At 36.2% G+C, this 21775-nt stretch overlaps 1 protein-coding gene across 2 annotated transcripts in view; it reads left to right on the top strand.

The window, feature by feature from the left end:
* Window positions 1-21775, top strand: part of GRM7 (glutamate metabotropic receptor 7) — a gene marked incomplete at both ends in the record, with an annotated part of 887413 nt that overhangs the window by 820713 nt on the left and 44925 nt on the right. The window contains 2 exons of one of the 2 annotated variants that reach the window (XM_080914159.1): window positions 6950-7196; window positions 12852-12922. In XM_080914159.1, the coding sequence (XP_080770285.1) occupies window positions 6950-7196; window positions 12852-12922 (318 nt within the window). Of the gene's footprint in view, window positions 1-6949; window positions 7197-12851; window positions 12923-21775 lie in introns of those variants that run through there. The other variant, XM_080914160.1, reaches the window with a different exon arrangement.

Genomic DNA, 21775 nt, shown 5'->3' with positions numbered 1-21775 from the left:
ACATGTAAAGCCAGGACTTGCCAAGGATCAATTCAATGATGTCATAGCTATCCCAGACTCCTTGCAGTATCACTAACTACACATCGAGCAAGGAAGAGAGTTAGCAAGTAATTAAAGGAGAAACATCTACACAGAAGTATATGAAGAGAATTTTACGTTAGAAGGTTGTCTCCTTTATAAATGCCACTTACATTTTCCAGGCATCTTCCCCATGCCAGCCCAAGTGTGAACCTCTTTCTTGTGATTTCCTTTATTTTTCTCAACTGTTGACAACAGCTTCTTTCATAAGATAGCAGGATGCAAGGTTCCCATCAGCCTTCTAGTAGCACATATGGGTTGAAGTCTCTACTTTCTTACTTACTAGAGCTGGAGCAGCTTGCCCACAGTCACTCTTAACAACTGAAAAGCAAGAACTACAATCAGCACTAACAACAAAATCTCCTTTTCCTTTAAATAAACATACAAATACGCAAAATCACTTACCCACTTAAAAAAATGCTTTATTCCTCATTTCATTCTAGACCTCTTTCCTTTTGGCACTCATGTGGCAATGTTTGTTTTTTGACTCTTGTCCACTTTAACTAGGACATCAGGGGTACAAGTGTTAAAAATTGAGAAAACCTATATTGACTGTCAAGAATTCATTTCAGTTTTGTCACATAAATACTTCAAGTATCTGCCAGTAATGTTGTACACTCTTCACGGACTCAATATCAAGGGCCATTATCATTTCTATTATACAAGCTCTGGCCCGAGAGAAGCATTTGAAGCTTCTCCAGCCACCTGAAGACTCCTGTTCAACTCTTTCATTCCTCATCTCAGCCAACACCTGCGAACACAGGAAATTGACTGTTTCCTCACAAAATACCCAATGACAGATGGATTAGACATTTGAGTAGACTTCCAAACAAACAGGAAGCCAATTTAATATTATCTTCTCAAAACAAGATGTTATTCATTGGATTCTATATAAAACACAATCATTTCAAGATGCATTAAGAATGTAAAGAAAAAAGAACTGTAAAGAAAACAAGCTGTTTGCTGTATTAACCAATAAATAAGACTATAGCACTGCCATTATTAGTGAGTGCTCATTACCTACTTGGCACTCTTCTGTATCGTTTCCACAGCCACATTATTTGAGCCTAGCAACAGTCTCATGGCACAGCAATCACAATCTTCACACCAGCAATGAGAGAACTAATATCTACTTATCATGGAAAACATGAACCAGGAGTGTCAACAACAATGATGGATGATAAAGAAATTTGACATACGTAGTCTCTGTTTCAAAAGCAGAAGATTTTCATTAACCAGAATGTAATGACTTTGCACTCAGTGATAGGCATTTTGTGTTTGATCCAGTTGGTCTTACCTAAAAATGCTATTTGTTCTTTAGAGAATCAGCACTGGTGGCAATAATGTGCCTTGCAAACCATAGGATAAATGGAAAGTTTGTATGAGGAATACAGTAACCACTGGCATTATCAGTGTGTCTATCTCCCACCTGCTTTTTGCTCTTTCTGGTATTTTTTTTAATCTCTTTCCCATCTCTCACCTCACACACAGAGAGAGAGAGAGAGAGGGAGAGAGAGAGAGGGAGAGAGAGAGAGAGAGAGAGAGAGAGAGAGAGAGAGAGAGAGAGAGAGAGAAAATAGATTAAAATGATTTGTAAGTACATAGATACTAACTTGAGGAAAGTGACTGGTAATTGTATAAACAGTATAAACAATGTGATGTGTTATGTCATAAAAATAACCTAAAGTTTTCGCATGGAAATGAGTGCAAGGAGCTGGGCACGAGTAGTTGGAATTGAGGCTATGGAAGGAATACAGTAGCTGAAGATATTTGAAGCAATCACATTTGTGCAACTTTTATGTATTTCCCTTCAGCCTGGCTCATCCAGGTGGCCCTGACATTTCCCCAAGTGTTTCCTGTGGAACAAATGATGTGCAAAATGATGTAATGGTCAAGCTGTTTCTAATATTCCAACCATTCTGTGTTGCATTTGCATTTTCTCCTCTTCTTTTAATGTTTTGATCATTATAGTTACTGGGAATTTTCTTTCATTTTTATAAGAAGTTCTTGTTTATATAAAATATTTTGCTCAAATTCACATAATGCTTAATGCTCATTTCTCCCCTCCAATTTCTTCATTTGTTCCATAGGACAATGTTCTTTACCTATATTGTGAGTTATTTTCTTATGTTCACAGAGCTCTTTTAGTATTGATGTAACTATAGAGTTCTCTACTGGGGCATGGGAAGGCTCTCAGTGGCTGCCTTTCTGAAGGAACCTGACTTTCCCCCCAGCAGGCATCAATTGACAATCAGTTAGGATATGTCACAACCATATCCCTCATTCATACTAGCATTTAAGTTGGCCTGAGCTGATGATGTTCATGAAGTCATAATGCCTGGTCATTCACATAGTAAACTGCCTTGAATTTGCATGTTCAAAGCAAGTGTTGGGAAACACTGACTGCACTATTTTAAATAAATAAACTATCTGAACATTATATGAGCCAAGGCAACTCCCTTGACTATGACAATAAGAAATGTTGTACGTAGAAGGTATAACACTGAACATCAGATCAGATATAAGCAAGGCCTCAAAGGCAAAGTAGGTAGAGGCCATTTCAAGAGGAAGGGTTAGTTAAGTAGATACCAACACAGAATGGGAAAAGGTTATAAGGCTCCATATTATCTTGTCATTGAATATTTATTGATTTATACACTCTATGATTAACTGACAAATAAAATTATGTGTTTGTTATCAACAGCATGATATTTTGACAGGTCTGCATTTTGGGATGGCTAATCCAAGCTAATTAAATTATATTACCTCACACATATCTTTTTTGTAGTTTAAAAACTGAGGATTTTCTGTCAATAATTTGTAAGTACAGAATACACAGCTATTAACTCCAGTCACCACATCATAAAGGAAATTTGATTTCTTTCCTTGTGCTATTATAATTCAGCTGTGGATGACAGACTATGTGTCTGTCATGCTTGAAACCCAGCACCTGAGCCCGAGGAGGCACACAGCAGTGCCTCAGTGAAATGATGTTATTGACATAGTATTGCAAAAGATACCACACCTACAGTGGATCTATATTATCTATATATCTATCTATATCTATATCTGTATTTATATCTATATCTATATCTATATCTATATCTATATCTATATCTATCTATACATACATACAACTGTAAATGTCTGGCATATACTTAATGTGTTTCTTTTATGTCAGTGGCTTGACACCAGCAAATTGCTTCAAACTCTTTTTCTAATAAAGTACTATTTCTGAAGATGCACATGTATAAATATATTGCTGTTTATTTTGCAATTGTCACTGAAGACAGCAGCAGTGATTCTGATAATATTTTGATCAACCACCAAATCTGAATTTTATGTTTTCTCGATGGCTCTGGTATTTCTTCCTCATCTATGTCCTGTATTTCCTCTGCTATCTTTACATTTTTGAAGCACATTAATACTGTTATATTTCCCACAGCTACAAGACTGTTAGCCTTGCAGCTATTCACAGTTTGCTTCAAAACATCCCAAGCTTGTCTTCAAAGAAACTGGCTCTAAAACTTTGACAAAGCAGTTGGCAACTGTATCATGTTTTAGAGCTATTTATTCCAAATTGCAGAGTTCCCTGCTGGAGGTGGGAAGGAAGCTGTAGGATCTAGGAAGCTACGGGTTCTGAAGGAGTCCAGGAGACTCAGAGAGTTAGGAGATCTATAAGGGCCTTTTCAAAGATTATGTAAGGAGCAAACTATTGTTGGGGAAAGAGATGCTCCTTTAGATGGAGCTGAACACAAGATAGGAAACTGGAAAGGATATGTGAGCCATCGCTTACGGTAGAGTAGGCTTTTCAAAAATGTTCCTATAAGTACTCCCAAAAATTGTCTGACTTACAAAGGTAGACTTTAGTGGAATCTTATTTGATCTGTCCTTTGTGTCTTATTGAATAAATGGTGAATAAATGTTAACTCACATTCCTTTCCCTGGGTGGGTCTCAACAGCTCATGAGTACAGGAAGAATTTTGTGAATAGCAAAGCATATCAGTTCTATGACAGTTTCTTCCCTTCCTGGAGAAACACAAAGCTCTGATTAAAATGACATTTCATGTGATCAGTGGGAGATACTGAGCTTCCGTTAAAGACAGATTGAACACTGAAAGTTTTCCAAATTATAAACATATCAAAGACAAGAAGTCAACTAATAGTGCTATGCTAATTTCTGGAATAGTGAAGACATCTCATTTATGCCCCCATATCATTCTGTAACTATTAGAACCAGGAAGGAAGAAATATGAAATACATCCAGCTGAACTTTGCCAAGCATTGAGCTACCTCTAAACCTGTGCATTATAGTTGCACATGCTCTCATCTATATTTCTGTGTACTTAGGCAGGAATACCATGGATTGTTATAGACACACAATTCTAAATGCCAAATGTGTCCTTAAGTATAAAATATCTGAAAGTGTCTACAAAAGAAACATTTTCTCAAGATCCCTCCCATTACAAGCTAACCTGGCAGAAGGTAAGTAGTAGCCTCAGAGAATCTACTGGCTCATTGATTCTTAGGGTGCTGAGAGCTCTCTCCTCATCATTAGGTTGATCTCCATCTCATGAGGTAGGAGCTTCTCTCATCTTTATTTTAGAGCTAAAAAATAAAAGATGGAGAGAACTGCATATAACAGTGGGTGCCAATGCTGGGCTTTCAAAATCGACATATATGTGCATATATGGTAGAGATTCTGAGGTGCTCTAGGGCTAAGTCACTTTGGCCAAGGTGAAATTTCTTTTTATTTTATTTTATTTATTTACCTTTAGGACAATATGGTTTAACTAGGGAGAAGATCAGGTAGCTAAGATAGGATTAAGCTGAAGAGAGGACCAGTCTTGGGAAGTGCCTATGTATTCATGGGCACTTACTATATAATAAAAGGGACTAATCATGGTTTCTAACTCACTTTTTGGCTAAGTTAGTTAGCTAGTTGTAAGAAGCTGGTATAAACTAGCCAAGGGTAAAAAGGGGAGTGCATACATGATAAATATTAGTGAACTAAAGCCAAAAATAGCATCAAAAGTGTTGCAAATTATGTTGCTCAAAAGATGCAGTAAATATGACATCAAAATAAAAACATGAAGCTTAACAGCAAATCCTTTATGCTAAGGTGTCCACAACGTGGTTTGTTTTCTGAAATTTAATGGGTTTGATCTTTTAGAATGGTGTATGTGGAATAGGTGTAGCCTGGACATTCTCATAGATATGCCTCCTAGTTCACTATGTAACATGTTTTTCAGAACTAGAGATGGAATCCAGAGCCTTGAGCAAGGTAGAAAGGTTTTATGGCCTTTTGATCAGAAATACCTAAATGTTGATTAGATCTGATGGAAATATTTCTATATATAAGGAATGGCTGTGTGACCAGTGTCATATAATAAAGAAAATAGATATCAAGCATCTCAGTCTATCCATTATATATTTATGTAGTATCTCATACTTTTCTATCAGATAGAGGGTAATCACTCCAAAAAGTTTTAACTCCATGGAACCTATAGTGGAGATGGAGACAAAAATGTAAGAATATATTTTCTGGCAGAGTCTGGTTCTATATAGGAAACTGTCTTTGGATAAGGTATAAATAAAAAGCAATGGGTTAGAACATTCTGTGAAGAATATCTGAAGAAGCAAAGGAGAAACAACCCAGGCAGAAGCAAACACACAAAGAACTTGTGCAGTGATTCCATAGTTTAATGAACAAGGTCTATGTGAGATCTCAAAGACATTCCAAAAGGGTGAATAGTCAGAAGATTGAAACATACATTAAAATTGAGATATAGAAGGAAATTCATCCAAAAAGGCAACCAAGTGCAGCTCATGCAGAATCATGTGAACTCCTAATAGTCTAACATGAAAGTAGGGGTTGTGGGCCACCACAGTCCAATTCATTGCCAAGGACCTAGGGGTAGCACTGATGTAAAAGCAGCTCCCCAGTTTCCCAGTCTGTCCGAGCCTTTAGAACCTATGAATAAGTCAAACATATCTGAATCTAAAGAGCTCTAGTTTATAGGAAGATACACCATAGTCTCAGATGTACTGGACCACAGGAAGATGGTTGTGGCTCTAGTCTTCCAGACTACATGACTGACTTCATATACACTTTGACACTCACCCGTTCACTAAAAAAATGACTTCGAACATCAGACAGTAAGCAGTTGCTTAATCTAGTTGAATACCGCAAAAAGCACAAAGCTATGGCAATGGGGTGTGGCTACCATCCAAAGTCTAAGTAGCATGAGGAAAAAATAAGGTATTAGAATCCAGTGATCAGTTTATTAATATGAACAGAGTAGGAAAGTAATAGCTAGATGATCGGGTCTTAACTGTTATGTTTTATAAACAAATATAAGCCAAAAACTTACTCTTTATGGAAACTGAATCACTACACTGCAGGTTTGGCAAAGGTGCCCTGTGTTACAAAATGATTTTAAAATGTATGACTTATGAAAGAAACAATTGTAAAATAAAGGTTCCAGAATCTCTGCTTAGCAATTTACATAATAACCTTTTTGTATTGAGATTTCAAATGATAGGCATCTTTTACTTAAGATTACAAGATTCTTGTGATAATTTATAATTCATGTTTTTCTATCATTGTCCCTAAAATGAATTTAAATTTGATGAAAAGTCTACCCTAAATATTATTCTAGAAGATTTCCCTCTATATAAGGACTTGCCCAACATTCACTAGCATAGACTTAAGCTCTGAAATTGATGTGCAGCCAAGTTGTTTTCCTTTTTGGCACAGAGTCACCGGGATGGCTATTTCTCTTCGAGCCATCCTCGACACCTCTTTAAGTATTCATACACCATCTGCAGTCATTGTATGTAATAGTTCCTTGTATGTTGTGTCTCCTAGCTCTACATACAAACTACCACGCTTACAATCTCCATGAACCTAAGTGCGTCAGTGGCGCTGGGAATGCTATACATGCCGAAAGTGTACATCATCATTTTCCACCCTGAACTCAATGTCCAGAAACGGAAGCGAAGCTTCAAGGCCGTAGTCACAGCAGCCACCATGTCATCAAGGCTGTCGCACAAGCCAAGTGACAGGCCCAACGGTGAGGCAAAGACAGAGCTTTGTGAAAACGTAGACCCAAACAGTAAGTAACCCTCCTTTCATCTTTCCATCCGGTATCAGAAAACTCTAGAGAATGGGATGTGTGTTGCTGCTCTATGGAGAAAGCTTGCCTTGTGGATGGTTTGCCATGATGAATGGTAACTGTTACTCTTTTGACTTTGATGAATCTGCTACCAATTTCTTGGTAGAAAGCTTTTGAGAGTTTTGCATCTTCGTTCTCCTCTCTTCATCCTTTGCTCCAGGAATATCCAGTAGGAATAAACATGTTTATCAAGGCTTGTTTATCAGACCCTTCCCACTAGGGAAATGATTTCCTCTTAAAAGGACTGCTTCCTGGTGAGAAAACAACTTCCTGTTAGAAAAACTAACCCAGTGAAGTAGAACGTTAGAGGTAACATTCAAATTTTTGGAGAACTTTAGATGCATTCCTTTCTTCTGCTGAGATATGAATGTTAAGAAAATTATTTTCAAAGCAAGTTTTTTTTTTTTATAAATAGACACATAAAGTACTGGATAAAATTTCATTAAGTACATAGGGTCAAAGACTCATGCTAAAGCAGCACACATTTGGAGAAAATATCACCTAAGCCACTGAAGAAGAAAGTCATTCTGTGAATGACAAAACCTGACAACTCTAACCCAGAATTGTTAGATTCAACTTGTAACAGCCAGATGATCTCCAGTTTTGCCTGCAGAAGATGTAAAATCAAATGCACACAGGACATCACACACATAACAAGACAATGACACAGATGTTAGCTCCATAAAATTCTTGATTATTGTATTAACTAATAATGTGATAGAGAGAATAGATTTTAGATGAGAATTACCTGTACTAGGATTTTCATTTAAGGAATATTTTGGTCAGTTTATTTTAATCTAATATAAGATACAGACATTCATATTGGTAATTTCTATTTTTAAAATAAAAGAGATTTCACCAAGTCATACAAAACACATTTTTTAAAATTATAAACTCTTCTCACTATAGACATATTAGCAAACAAATAGAGAGAAATTCAATAGTTTGAAGAGCTTATTTTTAGTGAATACTGTACAAAGACCCAAGATCCAAGCACACTCTCATTTATGAATAGATATTTAAATATTAGGAAACACTTTCAAAGTAAACGTGGTTTTCACTCAGAATCTCAACAGAGGAGATTATCTGGTGAGACTGGAAGAAGAAAAGTATTGTTCTGAAGAAAAAGAAGTATAATAGAGTCAGAAGCTCTGCCATATCTGTAGAGCAACTGCTTACTATGAGCTGAGAAGAGCACGTGAAACTCCATGACCATTAGTGTCAGAGCAGGTAGGTTTGAGTGGAGCCATATCTGACATCGAATCTAAGCCTCTCCACTTAGTGCCATGTGCCTCTGAGAGCTATGCAGCTTTTCTATGTTCACTTCAAAAGTGATATTACCTATGCTATAGATGTGTTATGAAGTATTTGTCTAGCAAATTGCTTATCTGCTGAGTACAAATGGCTTCTATTCCTGAAGAGGTAAAGCATTCATAGAAGTTTATTTTCAAGTGATTGGGTAGATGTTATAATGCAGTTAAAGCAGACTAGATGCCAGGAGGTAGATAAAAGTGAACCCCCAAATAAGTTTTCTGTGATCATATGTACACCTATAGCTATAACTGCATTCATTCTGTTAACTTTTCCTGTATAGCTCATTCTCTGTAGGTGCTTACAATAGACTTTTGTCAAATTTCCATTCTCAGGACACTTTATCCATTCTTATTCTAGTAACCATTTTAAGTCATATATCTGCATCCATATATACACAAGCATACAATTTTAACAAGATTTTGGCTCCAAATAGTAAGCAGAATAGCTAGAAGTCTGTATATTTTAAATGAACAAATATGGACTAATAAATTCATCAAACTAATCATACAGCATGTTTACTATATGTTTTACTATAGCTAAATTTCATGTTTATATCAATCTTTGTTGAGTCTTTGAATAATTTTTAAAATAATAAAATTAATGCTGACACTGCATCACCTACTTTAAAAATACCTATCACACATCAGGTGGCGTAGAAGACCTTCAACTCAAGAGAGAATATGCTCTTATTCTGAACTTACTGATGATGTCTCACTGCAGGAAACTTCTATGACATAGCCAAAGTCATGTATCTACTTTGCATCAAAGGTTGAGTTCAACCAGATCTTATTCCTATGACCATGTTTGCTCCTCCTTGATTCAGTGTGTCTTGCAATATGTCTAGTAAGACAAATCCAAAATGCATAAATCATATATTTTGTCTCTGTTGCATAGTAAAATAACTACTGCTACTACTAATATTGATAGTAATGATGTGATGATGGTGGTTTTTATAATGATGGTGGTAGTGGTGTTTTGAGGGAAGCTGTCTTTGCTGAAACATGCTAAACTATGAAATATGTGTTTCTTATTATATTGTAAGGAGAGAGTAATAACCGTACATTTAGAGAAGGCTGCCCAGGTAGAGGCCTTGTCATAATAACTCCAAAATTCAAATGTTCTAGTATCAGATGGAATCGTTATAATAAATTGACTGAGAACTCGTTGTACATCTGCCTTTTAAAAAATTTGATGATGGTATGGTTGTTCTAGTATCTACAAAGTGTCATAATATATACTACAGAAGGAAAAGGAAAGAAAAAATGAAGAGAATAGTACAATTAAATGCAGTATTTGTCTCTCAACCAGTGTAAAATATTTCTGAAATTCTTCTAGCAATTCTAGTGTTGTGTATGCATTGCCTTATAACACCACAAAGAATAAGGAGAGATTGGTGGAACAACAGAAAAAGATTCATGTACCTCCGAACATTGGGGTTTCTGATGTCCCAGCTTTTGCAGAGCATTGAGAGGACCCTTTCTTCCCAAGTCACCTAAAAGCACTGTCAGCAGGCAGCTGTGTGTCCTGAATCTCTGCTATCTACTACAGCAAGCATAAACACTGGTGTCTCCCAAGCCCACAAGCTTTCGAAATGAGAGAATAGGTCTAGTTTCTGTGTGACTTTGTTTTGAATAAATAACCAGCCATGGTTATAAATATTTCACTGGACATCACTGGTCTGGCTATTTGGAAATATCAAAGGCAAATGTTTAACTCGGGCATGCCCAGTCTGAGTCACAGTGGAGTCTGACTTCTGTCATATAAGCATTAGTACTTATCTGGAACTTATACAGCTTAGAGTAATGAAATATTTTGAGATAAAAATATGCATCATTAAAATAGTCCCCAAACAAACTTTGATTGGAGAAAATGTGATATCATAGTTGGCAATTACATTTGAACCTGTGGCCTTAAAGTCACAGATATGCATATATATATATATATATATATATATATATATATATATATACACACACATATATATGTGTGTGTTTGTAAAGATTAGTATTGAAAATTTAAGTAAGTAAGATATACAAAAATGATGTGATTCTATGAAATGTCATGATATGAGATTATGTTGAAAACCAAGAATGGCTCAAATCCTTTAATATAAATTTTGGCAATGGAGGCTTAAAAACTGAAATATTTGCTTAGTTTAAGCAATCTGGGAAAAAATTATAAATAATATATGCACTTAAAATATGCATCTTTCCAATAAGGAAACTGTTTTTTTTAAGGTGGTGGAAAACATCTGAGAAGACAGGCCAGTTCATAGAATGTAGTACAAAGTAATTAATAGACTAGAAATGCTCTCCACTTCATCTTTGTTCAGAACACTTAGCATGAATCTTCCTCAGTCCGCAGTGTTTTCATCTTGAACGGCTCTGCTTTACCACCAGCTTGCCATCTGGTGCATGACCGTGTTCACTCATCTACCTCCACACTGTACATGTCTACATGAAAACAAGCTTGCTTCTTGGCTTACAATGTGCAGACATTAAAACTGCCCTCTTCACTTCATTACTGTTTAAGGACTGAAGTATTCCTCTCAAGTTGCTCCTTCAGTTAAAATTCTGATTGCTTGAAAGAAAAACATCCTTTTGTTGGTATGAAGGGTCACCCTTGTCAAAAACTTAATGTTATCTGAATACTGTGTATATATTCCATATTCAATCTCGGGACAGTTTTTCCCAGTGTCTATATTCAGATTGAAAACTCACATGCTCAGGGTACATTAGGATGAGGCTCCAAGATTTTTACTTATACATAGCTAATTTCTGTCACATGGATTCAGAAAAACCAATGTCATTTTGTATACTCTAGCTAAGTCCAAGATGCTGCTCCTCAGAATCTCTTCAAATTCTGGTCTGTTCATCTTCCTGCTGAATTTGGCCTCTCTAAGTATGAATATATATATATATTAGAAAACTGAAAGATACCAAATAAATAGGATATATGGTCATGCTAGGCTGTGACCTATCACTATTATTATGATCCTTTTCAAGCTGAAGGGATGATATTCATAGGTGGACTGCATGACTTAATTGCCATTTCTGAGTATGATCTTGTATCTTCCTCATCTGGAATAGCCTCACTTATCAGATTCTGTGAGAATTACCCTCTTATCTCATGACTTCTTTGAACAGAGATTGCACTGAATAATAATGAGAGGTCATGCCCTGGTTCTAAGATAACATCCATTTTCTAAGTCAGCAACTCCCAGGCTGAGAAATAACTCAAGTCAAAACATTTGGGCAGATGCAGAGTATATGCTGGAAGTTCTGTAGAAGAAAATCATGGTAGGCAGCTTTACAACTAAGGCTTTTCTCACTTACCAGATAAATGTGAGTTTATTGCTGATAAATGACCCTGAAAGAAAGAAGCTAGGCATGTGATATACAATAGATGGGAATACAGACTGTGAGGAAGACCATATCAGATTACACACAATGTGTAGACTCAGATATAAAATATAAAATAGGATAATTTCAACCTAAATGTATTTTAATGTTTATTTTCTTCTTTAAATTTTTATTACTATTTGGCATGGGCTAGAAACTGGGGAAGGGGATAACATGTGGCATGTAAGCAAAAAAAAAAAAAAAAAAAAAAAAAAAAAATATCCAAAGAAAAGAAAAGAAAAAAATGCAAGAAACATCCTGTGCTAGTCTCAAAGAAAGAAATTACATAAAATGAAAATGTCAGTGGAAGAAAGTATTTGATTAACTAAAGAAACTGTAGGCTGCTGGAAAGTGGATGTGGGCAACAAATCATACATAAGAAATAATGCATAGCGGATCTGGAACACATTCCTGTGCTGTGCTGATCTGTTAATGTTTCTTGTTTTGTTTTGCTTCCTCATCTGTTTGGATTTCTAACATCTTCAACATGGCGCTATTTGTACTCATCCTTCTGGACTAACCAGGCAAAGCTGGACAGCAAGAATGAACTAGGCTAAGGTAAAAGGGATCGCAGCAGGAAAGAGAGAATGAGATAGATCAGTTACTTGTTGGCTGGTTCCCCCAGCTGCACAAGTTCCACAAGGAGAGCCCATTTCCTTCAGTTTTCTAGTGGCACCAGCACTCCCATGTTGAGAGGTACCTGAATTGTGGTGAACTGGATCACAGCAGCCTATTGTAGCCACTGAAATAGTGGACACAATGTCTGTGGGTCTCTACTGCAGCCTCTTCTTCAACAACATCAACAAAACTGATAATAATATAAAAGAATATTGTCTGCACATTTATTTTATATATTCCTATATATTTACTTTTCCTGTAGACTGTATACCACCAGTAAGAAAGAGTGTACAAAAGTCCGTAACTTGGTACACTATCCCACCAACAGTATAGCTTTTGACTGCTTCCCAAAAGGTAAGAAAATAATCTCCTTTACATTTGCTTGTGTGTTATTGTCTACACTAAGAATAGAGAAGTTTTCCTGGACACCATGCATGACAATATGAAATTCTATCTCTATGAAAAATGATCTTTTTGATGAGCTCAGTGATAGCTCCAGTTAACTACCTGGTATCTTTGCTGGAGAATTTGGTTATGGTATAGCAACTGGCCAGTTGTTTTAGAGAACGTGTGCTGTTTATTCTGAATCAAAGTCTATTTTAAAATAATTGATGTTAAAAATTATGTTAAAATTTGTGCTTTTCATATTCTGATGGTATGGACCACTTGCAAGGAAAGAGGGGACAGGCTTTACAAGTCAAGTACAAATCTCTACTTCTTTTACTATTATCCTGTTCATCAAATAAAATGTACACATTTTTACAAAAGTTCAAAAATAGGAGTGACTGGTCCTAACAGTGTGAGACTAATTGTCTTCTTTCTTTTCCTTTTCTTCCTCTCCTTTCATTCATTCTTTCTTTTGTTCAACAAATAACTGCAAGAAAGTTTTATGGCTGGGATTAATGATCTGTTGATCACAGTTCTTTGTCTGAGAAATCAAACCAACTTAAGTGCTCTCTAAAACTAGAGAAGGGGTCAAAGAAAGATGACAAAGGTTTAAGAAAATTAGCCAGAGGGTTTAGCAGTTTAGATGATGGTATTGAACACAGTGGATTATATGTCTGTATCAACTGGTCTTACGAATGAACTTTCTTGAAAGCATCAGTTAACTGATCATGCTCATATACTACCTTGTTATCGCATTAATCAATATATGCTTCGAATGGCTATTCTTAGTAGTGCCACTAGCCTAATCATTTCTGTATGTCAGCTAAGAAAATAGAATCCAAGTGAAAAACAACTCTTGCTTTCAAGAGGTTTTGCTAGATAAATTCAGGGCCTTTCAAATGGTAGGAAAAAATAAAGACTGGAGTCCATGGAGAGGGATGTGTAAAGGCAGGGGAGATGCCTAAACAGCTAAGATTGTACAGTGTTCATAGAAGACTTGAATTCAATTCCCAGGACTCAAATTGGAAGGCACACAACTACTGTCAGCTTCACCCCAGGATTCTGACGCTCCATGGATGTCAGAAATTTCATGTACATAAACACACACACACACACACACACACACACAGAGAGAGAGAGAGAGAGAGAGAGAGAGAGAGAGAGAGAGAGTTAAACATAAAAGTTTTAAAATAGGTAGTAGATTGGAATAAAAGATTTCATTCTTATTGCCTCTAAACACAATAGGTGGAAGGCCTATCTTTAGAGATCTAAGAAAATGAGGTTCTGTCATGGAAAGTAACATTTTGTTTAGCAATGTTCAGCCTCTAGCCTTTCTCTTTGTGTGTCTCTGTCATGGGACTGTGTCAGATCACTGCCTGACTCCTACAAAATGTTTTTTTTAATTATATTCTGCATGCAAATAGTGTCTTGGCCTTAAATATTTTACTTAGTACTCAAGACAAAATGCAATTAATTTCAGAAATTAATTACATTTTTTGTTGATTTTCGATAGATGTAACATCTCAGTCTTTAATTTCAGATATATTGTTCCCATAGTTATTTCCTTTTCCCGGATCAACATGATCTGTCCTAGATTTTAAATAGGGCATTCATTCTTCCCTACAGTGACTATGTAACTCTACCCCAGTGAGATTTCAAGTCTCTGCAGTACAAATGCTTGTCAAAACACTGCAGCGCAGCTCCTCATTTAGCAGTTCTTTTACAGGAGACTTCCGGAAAATAAATGATAAAGAATCATCTCCAGGAAGAAAAAAAAGATAGATTAGATATCTATCTTTTAAAAATTCTTCTTAGCTCCATTTTCAGTTGGTGTCCTTGGTTTAAAGGAAGTAATAGGAAACTATGTGGAGTTTACCTTTAAGATAAAAAGGATTGTGAGGGTTCTGCATATTGGCTTAATAGGTAAGGGAGCTTGCTGACAAGCCTGATGACCTACATTTCACTCTTAGATCTACAGAATAGAAGAGCAGAGTCCCGGAATTTGGAAGAATGTCCTGTGATGCCCCCACCCCACACACACACAAACACACACAAATAAATAAAAATTTAAAAATAAATACTGCTAGTAAGTGATGCTTAGCAATGAAAACAACCTTTATTCTTAGCTTATATATCTTCACAGATTCTGATTAGGGACATTCTGAGAGAGTGCACAGAGAGGTCATATCACAGGATAAAAAATGTCAGATGGTCTTTCTTTTTCCATGCCACAATTAGGGCAAATTTTTTCACTCATTACTATGTTTTCCTTTGATGGTCCTACAGATACTAGAAATATTTGTCTTTGATTTTCTTTCCTGATCAGTTTAAAGGCAACTACTCAGAGGAAGGGTGCATGATATATTTAATACCATTATTATTATTATTATTATTATTATTATTATTATTATTATTATTATTATTATTATTATATACATATTAATTGGGAGTTGGACAATGGTCCAGGTTGTGTGTTTTAAAAGAGTAAGCATCAACTGCTCACCTTAATAATGAGAACTACCTGTGTCTCGAGGTCAACTAGGAAAATGGCTTAGGACTCCATTTTTAAATCCTTTCCTGTACGGTCGTATTCAGGGAGATGAAATAGTAAAGAGACATACTATGGAGTCACTGTTAATTGGATACTAACCCCAAAATACTCTGAATACCCCAGAACCACTCACAGACTACATGAAGCTCATAAAAAACAAAGGCCAAAAAAAAAGAAAGAAAGAGAATGAAAAACCATTATGCCTAATTTTTACACACCAAGAAAACTTTGACTCTTTCCAGGTTACATCTTGTTTTAATTGTACTTTATGCTCACTGTAACTAGTAAGATTTTAATGGCTATTATCAAACCTTTAAAAAAATCAAGTACTGACAAAATGTATTCATATACTTTTATGCAAAAATGCTTAAAATCTGTACATTTATCTTTGTTTTTTAAAATATAGTTGTTCAATAAAAATAAAGAAATAGTAAAGGGAAACTGCAAGTACCAGAGTTGCTCTTGTGTTAATTTGCTTTTAAAACCTCACTTCAGGCACTTTTTCCCCCGACAAAGACACAACATATACAGCAAGTCTGGCCTTTGCTTATGAGAGATGGAAGGAAACAAATACAAAGTCAAAATGAAAAAAAAATAACATGGTTAGAAATGTTTTATATTAGAGCTCTGTTTTAAAAGTACCCTCTCTGTCAGATACCCAAACTGACATCAGCCAAGTCAACACTACTTCCTCTTCTCATTTATAAATGGTACAGCTGGACAAAGTGCTATCTGTCTAACAAGTTATTGTAAAATCTAATTAAAAAAGTAAGAATATGACTAACCCTATATTAGACCCAAGCCAGGAAGTTGGTTGTTTCTGTGTCATAATTTCATACTAAAATGCTCAGTCCTGCCTTATATATTTAGGTATAAAATAAACTTGAGTTATATATTTGCACAGATTTGTTTTTAGAGCATGTATTCAGATTTTAGTATCCTTAAGATATCAACTTATGGAATTGTATTTTTTTTAAGTTAATAAGGGCAGGCTAGGTAGCTAAATGTATAAATTGCTTACTGTCCAAGCATCAAGTTTGGATTACGGATGATGTAACAGTGTACCTATAGTCTTAGCAGTTGGGAAGGGAAATATGGGATTCCCCAAAGCAAGCTGGATAACAAGTTTCGGGTACAGCCAAAGACCCTGCCTCAGTAAAGAAACAAAAACAATCAAGGAAGACATGGATATACCCCTCTGGCTTCCACATGTAGGTGCAGAAACATGCACAGTCACCTTGTACTTGCATGCCTGAAAACCGACAGTTGTGACATATACAACTGTACCAGTATACACATGTACCAGACATGTACATACACAGGTACCAGACATATACATACACAGGTACCAGGCATATACATACACATATACCAAATCAGTGCATCTTATTTTTTTCTTACAACTTTATTTAAAAAAAAAGAGGGATACATATACAGATTTTTAAAGGCATTTTGGCATAACACTACATGAATATTTTTGTCAGTACTTAATTCTTTTAGAGGTTTGATAGCATGCATTGAAATCCCACTAGTTATCATAAGCATAAAGTAAATGTAGGACAGAATGTAACATGGAAACAGATTTCTTGCTGAGTATAGATTAAGCATAATGATCTGTGAATACTGAAAATTGCCACAAGGCTATAACCTTAGCTCTTGGATTACTAATGATTTAAGGTCCAGGTGTACTACAGTCTGAGAGGGTGCTATACATTTATTATTTTTCCTCAGAAGGACTGAGGGTTTCACTTTTTGTCCTTTGTTTTCTTGAGCTTCATTTAGCCTGTGAGTTGTTTCTGGGGTGTTCAGAGCTTTCTGGGGTTAGTATCCAATTATCAGTGACTGCATATTATGTCTGTTCTTTTGTGACTCGGTTACCTCACTCAGGATGATATTCTTTAGATGCCTCTTAAAATAATATGGTTTTATCATTAATATCCTGAAGTTACTTAGAACTCGATCCCTTTAAGAACTTTGCCATACAAGGCTTTGCATCCTGTTGAGATTCTTTTTCTTTAACATTCAGTGTGGTACCCGTTAATCAGGCAACTGCTTTAATTTTAAATCCACATTGAAACATTAAGTAAAACAAATCAAAAAATATAGGGCTACCCCACTGTTGACACAGAATCACAAAATAAATACAGCTATAAATATCATGAGGACTAATGTCTCAGTACAAGCTCAGAAACCAGTTAATACCTGCCACTTCAGCTCTGCAGCTTATCTCCCACTTAGTAGTTTTACTAGCACAGAACAGTTATACACAACATGCCCTTGCTTCATGGAAACTGTACTGCAGGGTACATTTAAGCATTTCTGTGCTCTGTCTCATCAAGATTTATGAACCAAGGGGACTCCTATTAAAGGGGGGACAGTCAAATGAATGTCTCAGAAGCTTTAGCCTGAGTCAGCCCTGAGGTGACATCAATGGTAGACAGAAATGGACAAAGCCTTCAGGGAGTTCACACATGATGGAGGATGTTAAGGTAAGCAATTTCAATTTTAGATGATGGGGGCTCTTTTAGTACAGGCACATCAGTTGTCCACCTAGGGTTGGCAAGCACCATGTTCTGTCCTGTATGCAAGGTGGTCCAGGCAGCCATAGGAGCAATCATACTTAAAACAGAGAGTATTGTGCACAAAAAAAAAAAAAAAAATCTGATGTGTAAAAATAATGGGGAATCTTTGGGGACTAGAAATTGTTCTGCAAAGTGGCTGAATATGAGTTAAAGAAATGTTGTCTTAGAGCATGATATTCAGGATGCAGCCTGTGTGGGCTTGGAGTTTCTTTTATCTCTGTGCTTTTGTATAGCAAACTGGTGAGTTCAAGGGTTTAAGTCTTACTTATAACCTGGTGCGTCTACAGCTACTAGTATACAGAACTAAGAATGAAGAAGAAAACAGTCTGTAACTCAGCAGGTGGGATGATATTCTCCAGGACGAAAACAAAAACAGCTCTCAAGGTCATATAGAAGGAAGAGCAGACATTTATGTTGCAGTCAGGTTTCAAAGTTTTATTGTTGTTTCATGTGAAAATTCTGAAATTGATATAAGTATCTTCCTTTACAAAATTAATTTTTCTTTTGATGCACTAAGCCAAAGCACAAAATCAAATTTTTCCTATTTATCTTCTTTGTTATTAAAATTTTCTACACCATTTATCATTCCAATCACACGAACTTGACAGTTTTCGTCAGAAATGGTTTTGAGATGGAGAAATGGCTCAGTGGTTAACAGCAATCACTTCTCTAGCAGAGGATATGGGTTCACTTCCCGGAACCTACTTGGTAACTCAGGAATTACATGTAATTTCAGACTTAGTGGATCCAATAACTATTTCTAGTCACTGGGGGTTGTTGCATGCATATGTTCCACCATGACTTATTCAGACTCACACACATACACCAAGTTTTCTGGCTGGATAACTGGTAGCTCTCTAATCACCTGAGTGGGTTTACTTGGAACCAGTCAGTTAAGACAAGTTTTGTCTTTTATAACCAAATGTCATTTTTATTTAAAAAGAAAAATATGTGTTCTTAACCCAGGTCAGTTTCTGAGAATTCTCTCCTTTCCAACTGCAATGAGGAAGGCTCATCTCAATATTTAATTGATGAATCTTTTCTGGTTTGTAATTACTAAAATTATACCTGAAATTTGCCGACTCTCTCCCTCTCTCTCTCTCTCTCTCTCTCTCTCTCTCTCTCTCTCTCTCTCTCTCTCTCTCTCTCTGTGTGTGTGTGTGTGTTGAGACTTGGACACATTTTAAATTAACTTTTTTCTAAGGTAATTATTATTTTCTTAGTGATCTCCATGAATATTCACATAATTTATTTTGCCTATTCAAGTTTAAGATGGATTTGAATCACTTTTTATCTATCTGTCTTTTCTCAGAGTATCTCCAAGGTCTCAAATTGTACAAGGAAGGTGCTAGCACAATCCCCTACTCACTGGTGTTCCTGCTTAGCTGACCCAAACCCTTAGATGATTTTAATGTAAATAGCTACTTCACATTGGCAAGTGCTGGTCATCACCTTGACTGTGTTGTCATTATCTCTAGTCAAGAATAAGGAAAATTAATTTGGAATATGACCTTTGTGGTGGTAGTTGGAGTGTCACATATGTAGCTTGACTTGTGCATCTTTGTGATCATGGATTAGCCCCATTTTATCTAATTCTCAGGTTCCCATAGAAACAAGCTCCATTAATGGGACAACATGGTGACAGCTTAGGGTCCTTTATAGGGGAGTCATCCATTGTAAAGGGCAGTCATATGTGAAGGCATGCTACTGAAGTCCTTAACTAACTCTGAGCTCTGTCCTGTCCTTCCCCCTTCTTTTCTCCCCACCCCTTTCTTTTCTTTCATTTTATTATTTATTCTGTCTTCCTTCAATCCCTTCTTTTTTCTTTTTTTCACTTATCTTTTATCCCTTTCTCTCTTTTCTAAGTTAGTTTAGGTTTGACTATATGTTTTGTGTATATTACCTATGTATATGTGTGCACACACATTCAAACATGCACACACAGAGAAAACAGAGATTACCAATGAATATTATTCTCACTTGGTTTTTACTTCACTTTCTGAGACAAAGTATCATAGAGAAACTTGAGCTCACCATTTCAGCTAGTCCCACTTCTACTCCCAAGGATCCAACAAATTCCACTCCTCCGAGCCTTGGGTTAGAAGCAACTGGTTTCACATGGCTATCAGGGAAGGAATTTAGGTCTTCATGTTAACAGAGCAAGCACTTTATCAAGTGAGCCATTTCCCTGTCTCCTAGTATTGTATTTTGTCTACCATAAACCATCAGATTTGGAGAAATGACATGTAGATAACCAGTGAAGTTGGCTAACCTTGTCTCTAAGTACAGCAAACACTTTTCCCAAGATAGGTCATTGTGGTCTTTTGATAGTCATTAAGAGTCTCCTGCCTTGGAGAATTGAAAAGAGAAATTGCTGTCAGTGCAAAGATGCTGCAGGATACATAGGCTCACACTGTCTGATATATATATACACACATATATATATATATATATATATATATATATATATATATATATATATGCTATACTGTATGATTAATTTTAACAGTTCTGCTGGCAAACCGAAGGCCATCTTTTTATACATTGTGAATGACAGAATAACAGAGAGGCATGGGAATCCTTTCATCTTTGCTATTGAAAACACATTTGGTCTTCTTGTATGCCAATATATAACAAAATTAGTTAACAAAACCAGAAATGCTCACTGCTACCTTAAAATTGAATGTGTTTCAACCTTAAATCCAATAAGGAGCAGCCGCTCATTCACCTTCATCTAAAAAATCCTAATGTGATTAAATAATAGGAGCTGTATGGTTGGCTATGGTTTTGAGAATAATCTCAGCATCTTATTCTTACTGGTGGAGTTTGGAAAAACAAACAGACAAACAAACAAACAAAAACTAACTAGGCTCGTAGGGAGGTCTTCCAGTCACTATTGCCACACAAGAAACTAAAGCTGAGAATTGATTGATACCCAATGAATACTCATTGGCCACCTCTGTCCCCAGCAATACATGACAGTTACTGAATGACTGCATAGACATCCACATTGGGACTTGAACAAAGGATTTTCTGGTGAATTGTTCTACATCTGGAAAGTGTTGATTTATCTTTTTACTTTCGATGACATCTATCTGTCATTTCCTGTTCTTATTAGTTGAATGTAGAGTGCTTGATATTGCTTTTCCAGGAGAGCCATTATCCAACAAGACCACAAAGGAATGAGACTAGCTCTTTTCTTTGCTTCCCTCTCTCATTCCTTCCTTTCCCCCTTTTTTATCTTTAGTACTACTTCTGGTGACTGGAACAATTAAGCATAATACTTCCAGTTTAGAAGAAGGCAATCCTCCAAATCCAGGAACATTTCAGCTGTTATAACTTGTTAACATCCATCCAGAAGCATTATGTCAGGTCTGCTGACTTCTGGAGGTGATTACAGCTAGCTTTAAGTTGAAATGATGGGTCTTCACGTAATACAGTTAAAGTAGGCTCCAACTGGTCATATCTGCTATGGGAGCAAAAGCAAAGATGATTAAACCCAGGAATGGATCTCACCGGCATTAGTGACTAGCACTAGGACTTCCTTTTAATATAGCACTACAATTCATACCACAGATTCAACACTCCCTCCACATGCTTTGTACAATAACAAAGCATGTATGTTTGTGTGTGTGTGTGTGTGTATGTGTGTGTGTGTGTGTGTGT

The sequence above is a fragment of the Micromys minutus genome (genome assembly GCF_963924665.1).
Source record: "Micromys minutus genome assembly, chromosome: 3".
Taxonomy (NCBI): Eukaryota; Metazoa; Chordata; class Mammalia; order Rodentia; family Muridae; genus Micromys; species Micromys minutus.
The sequence above is the reverse complement of the archived record's forward strand: the minus strand, read 5'-3'. Positions and strand labels throughout refer to the sequence as shown.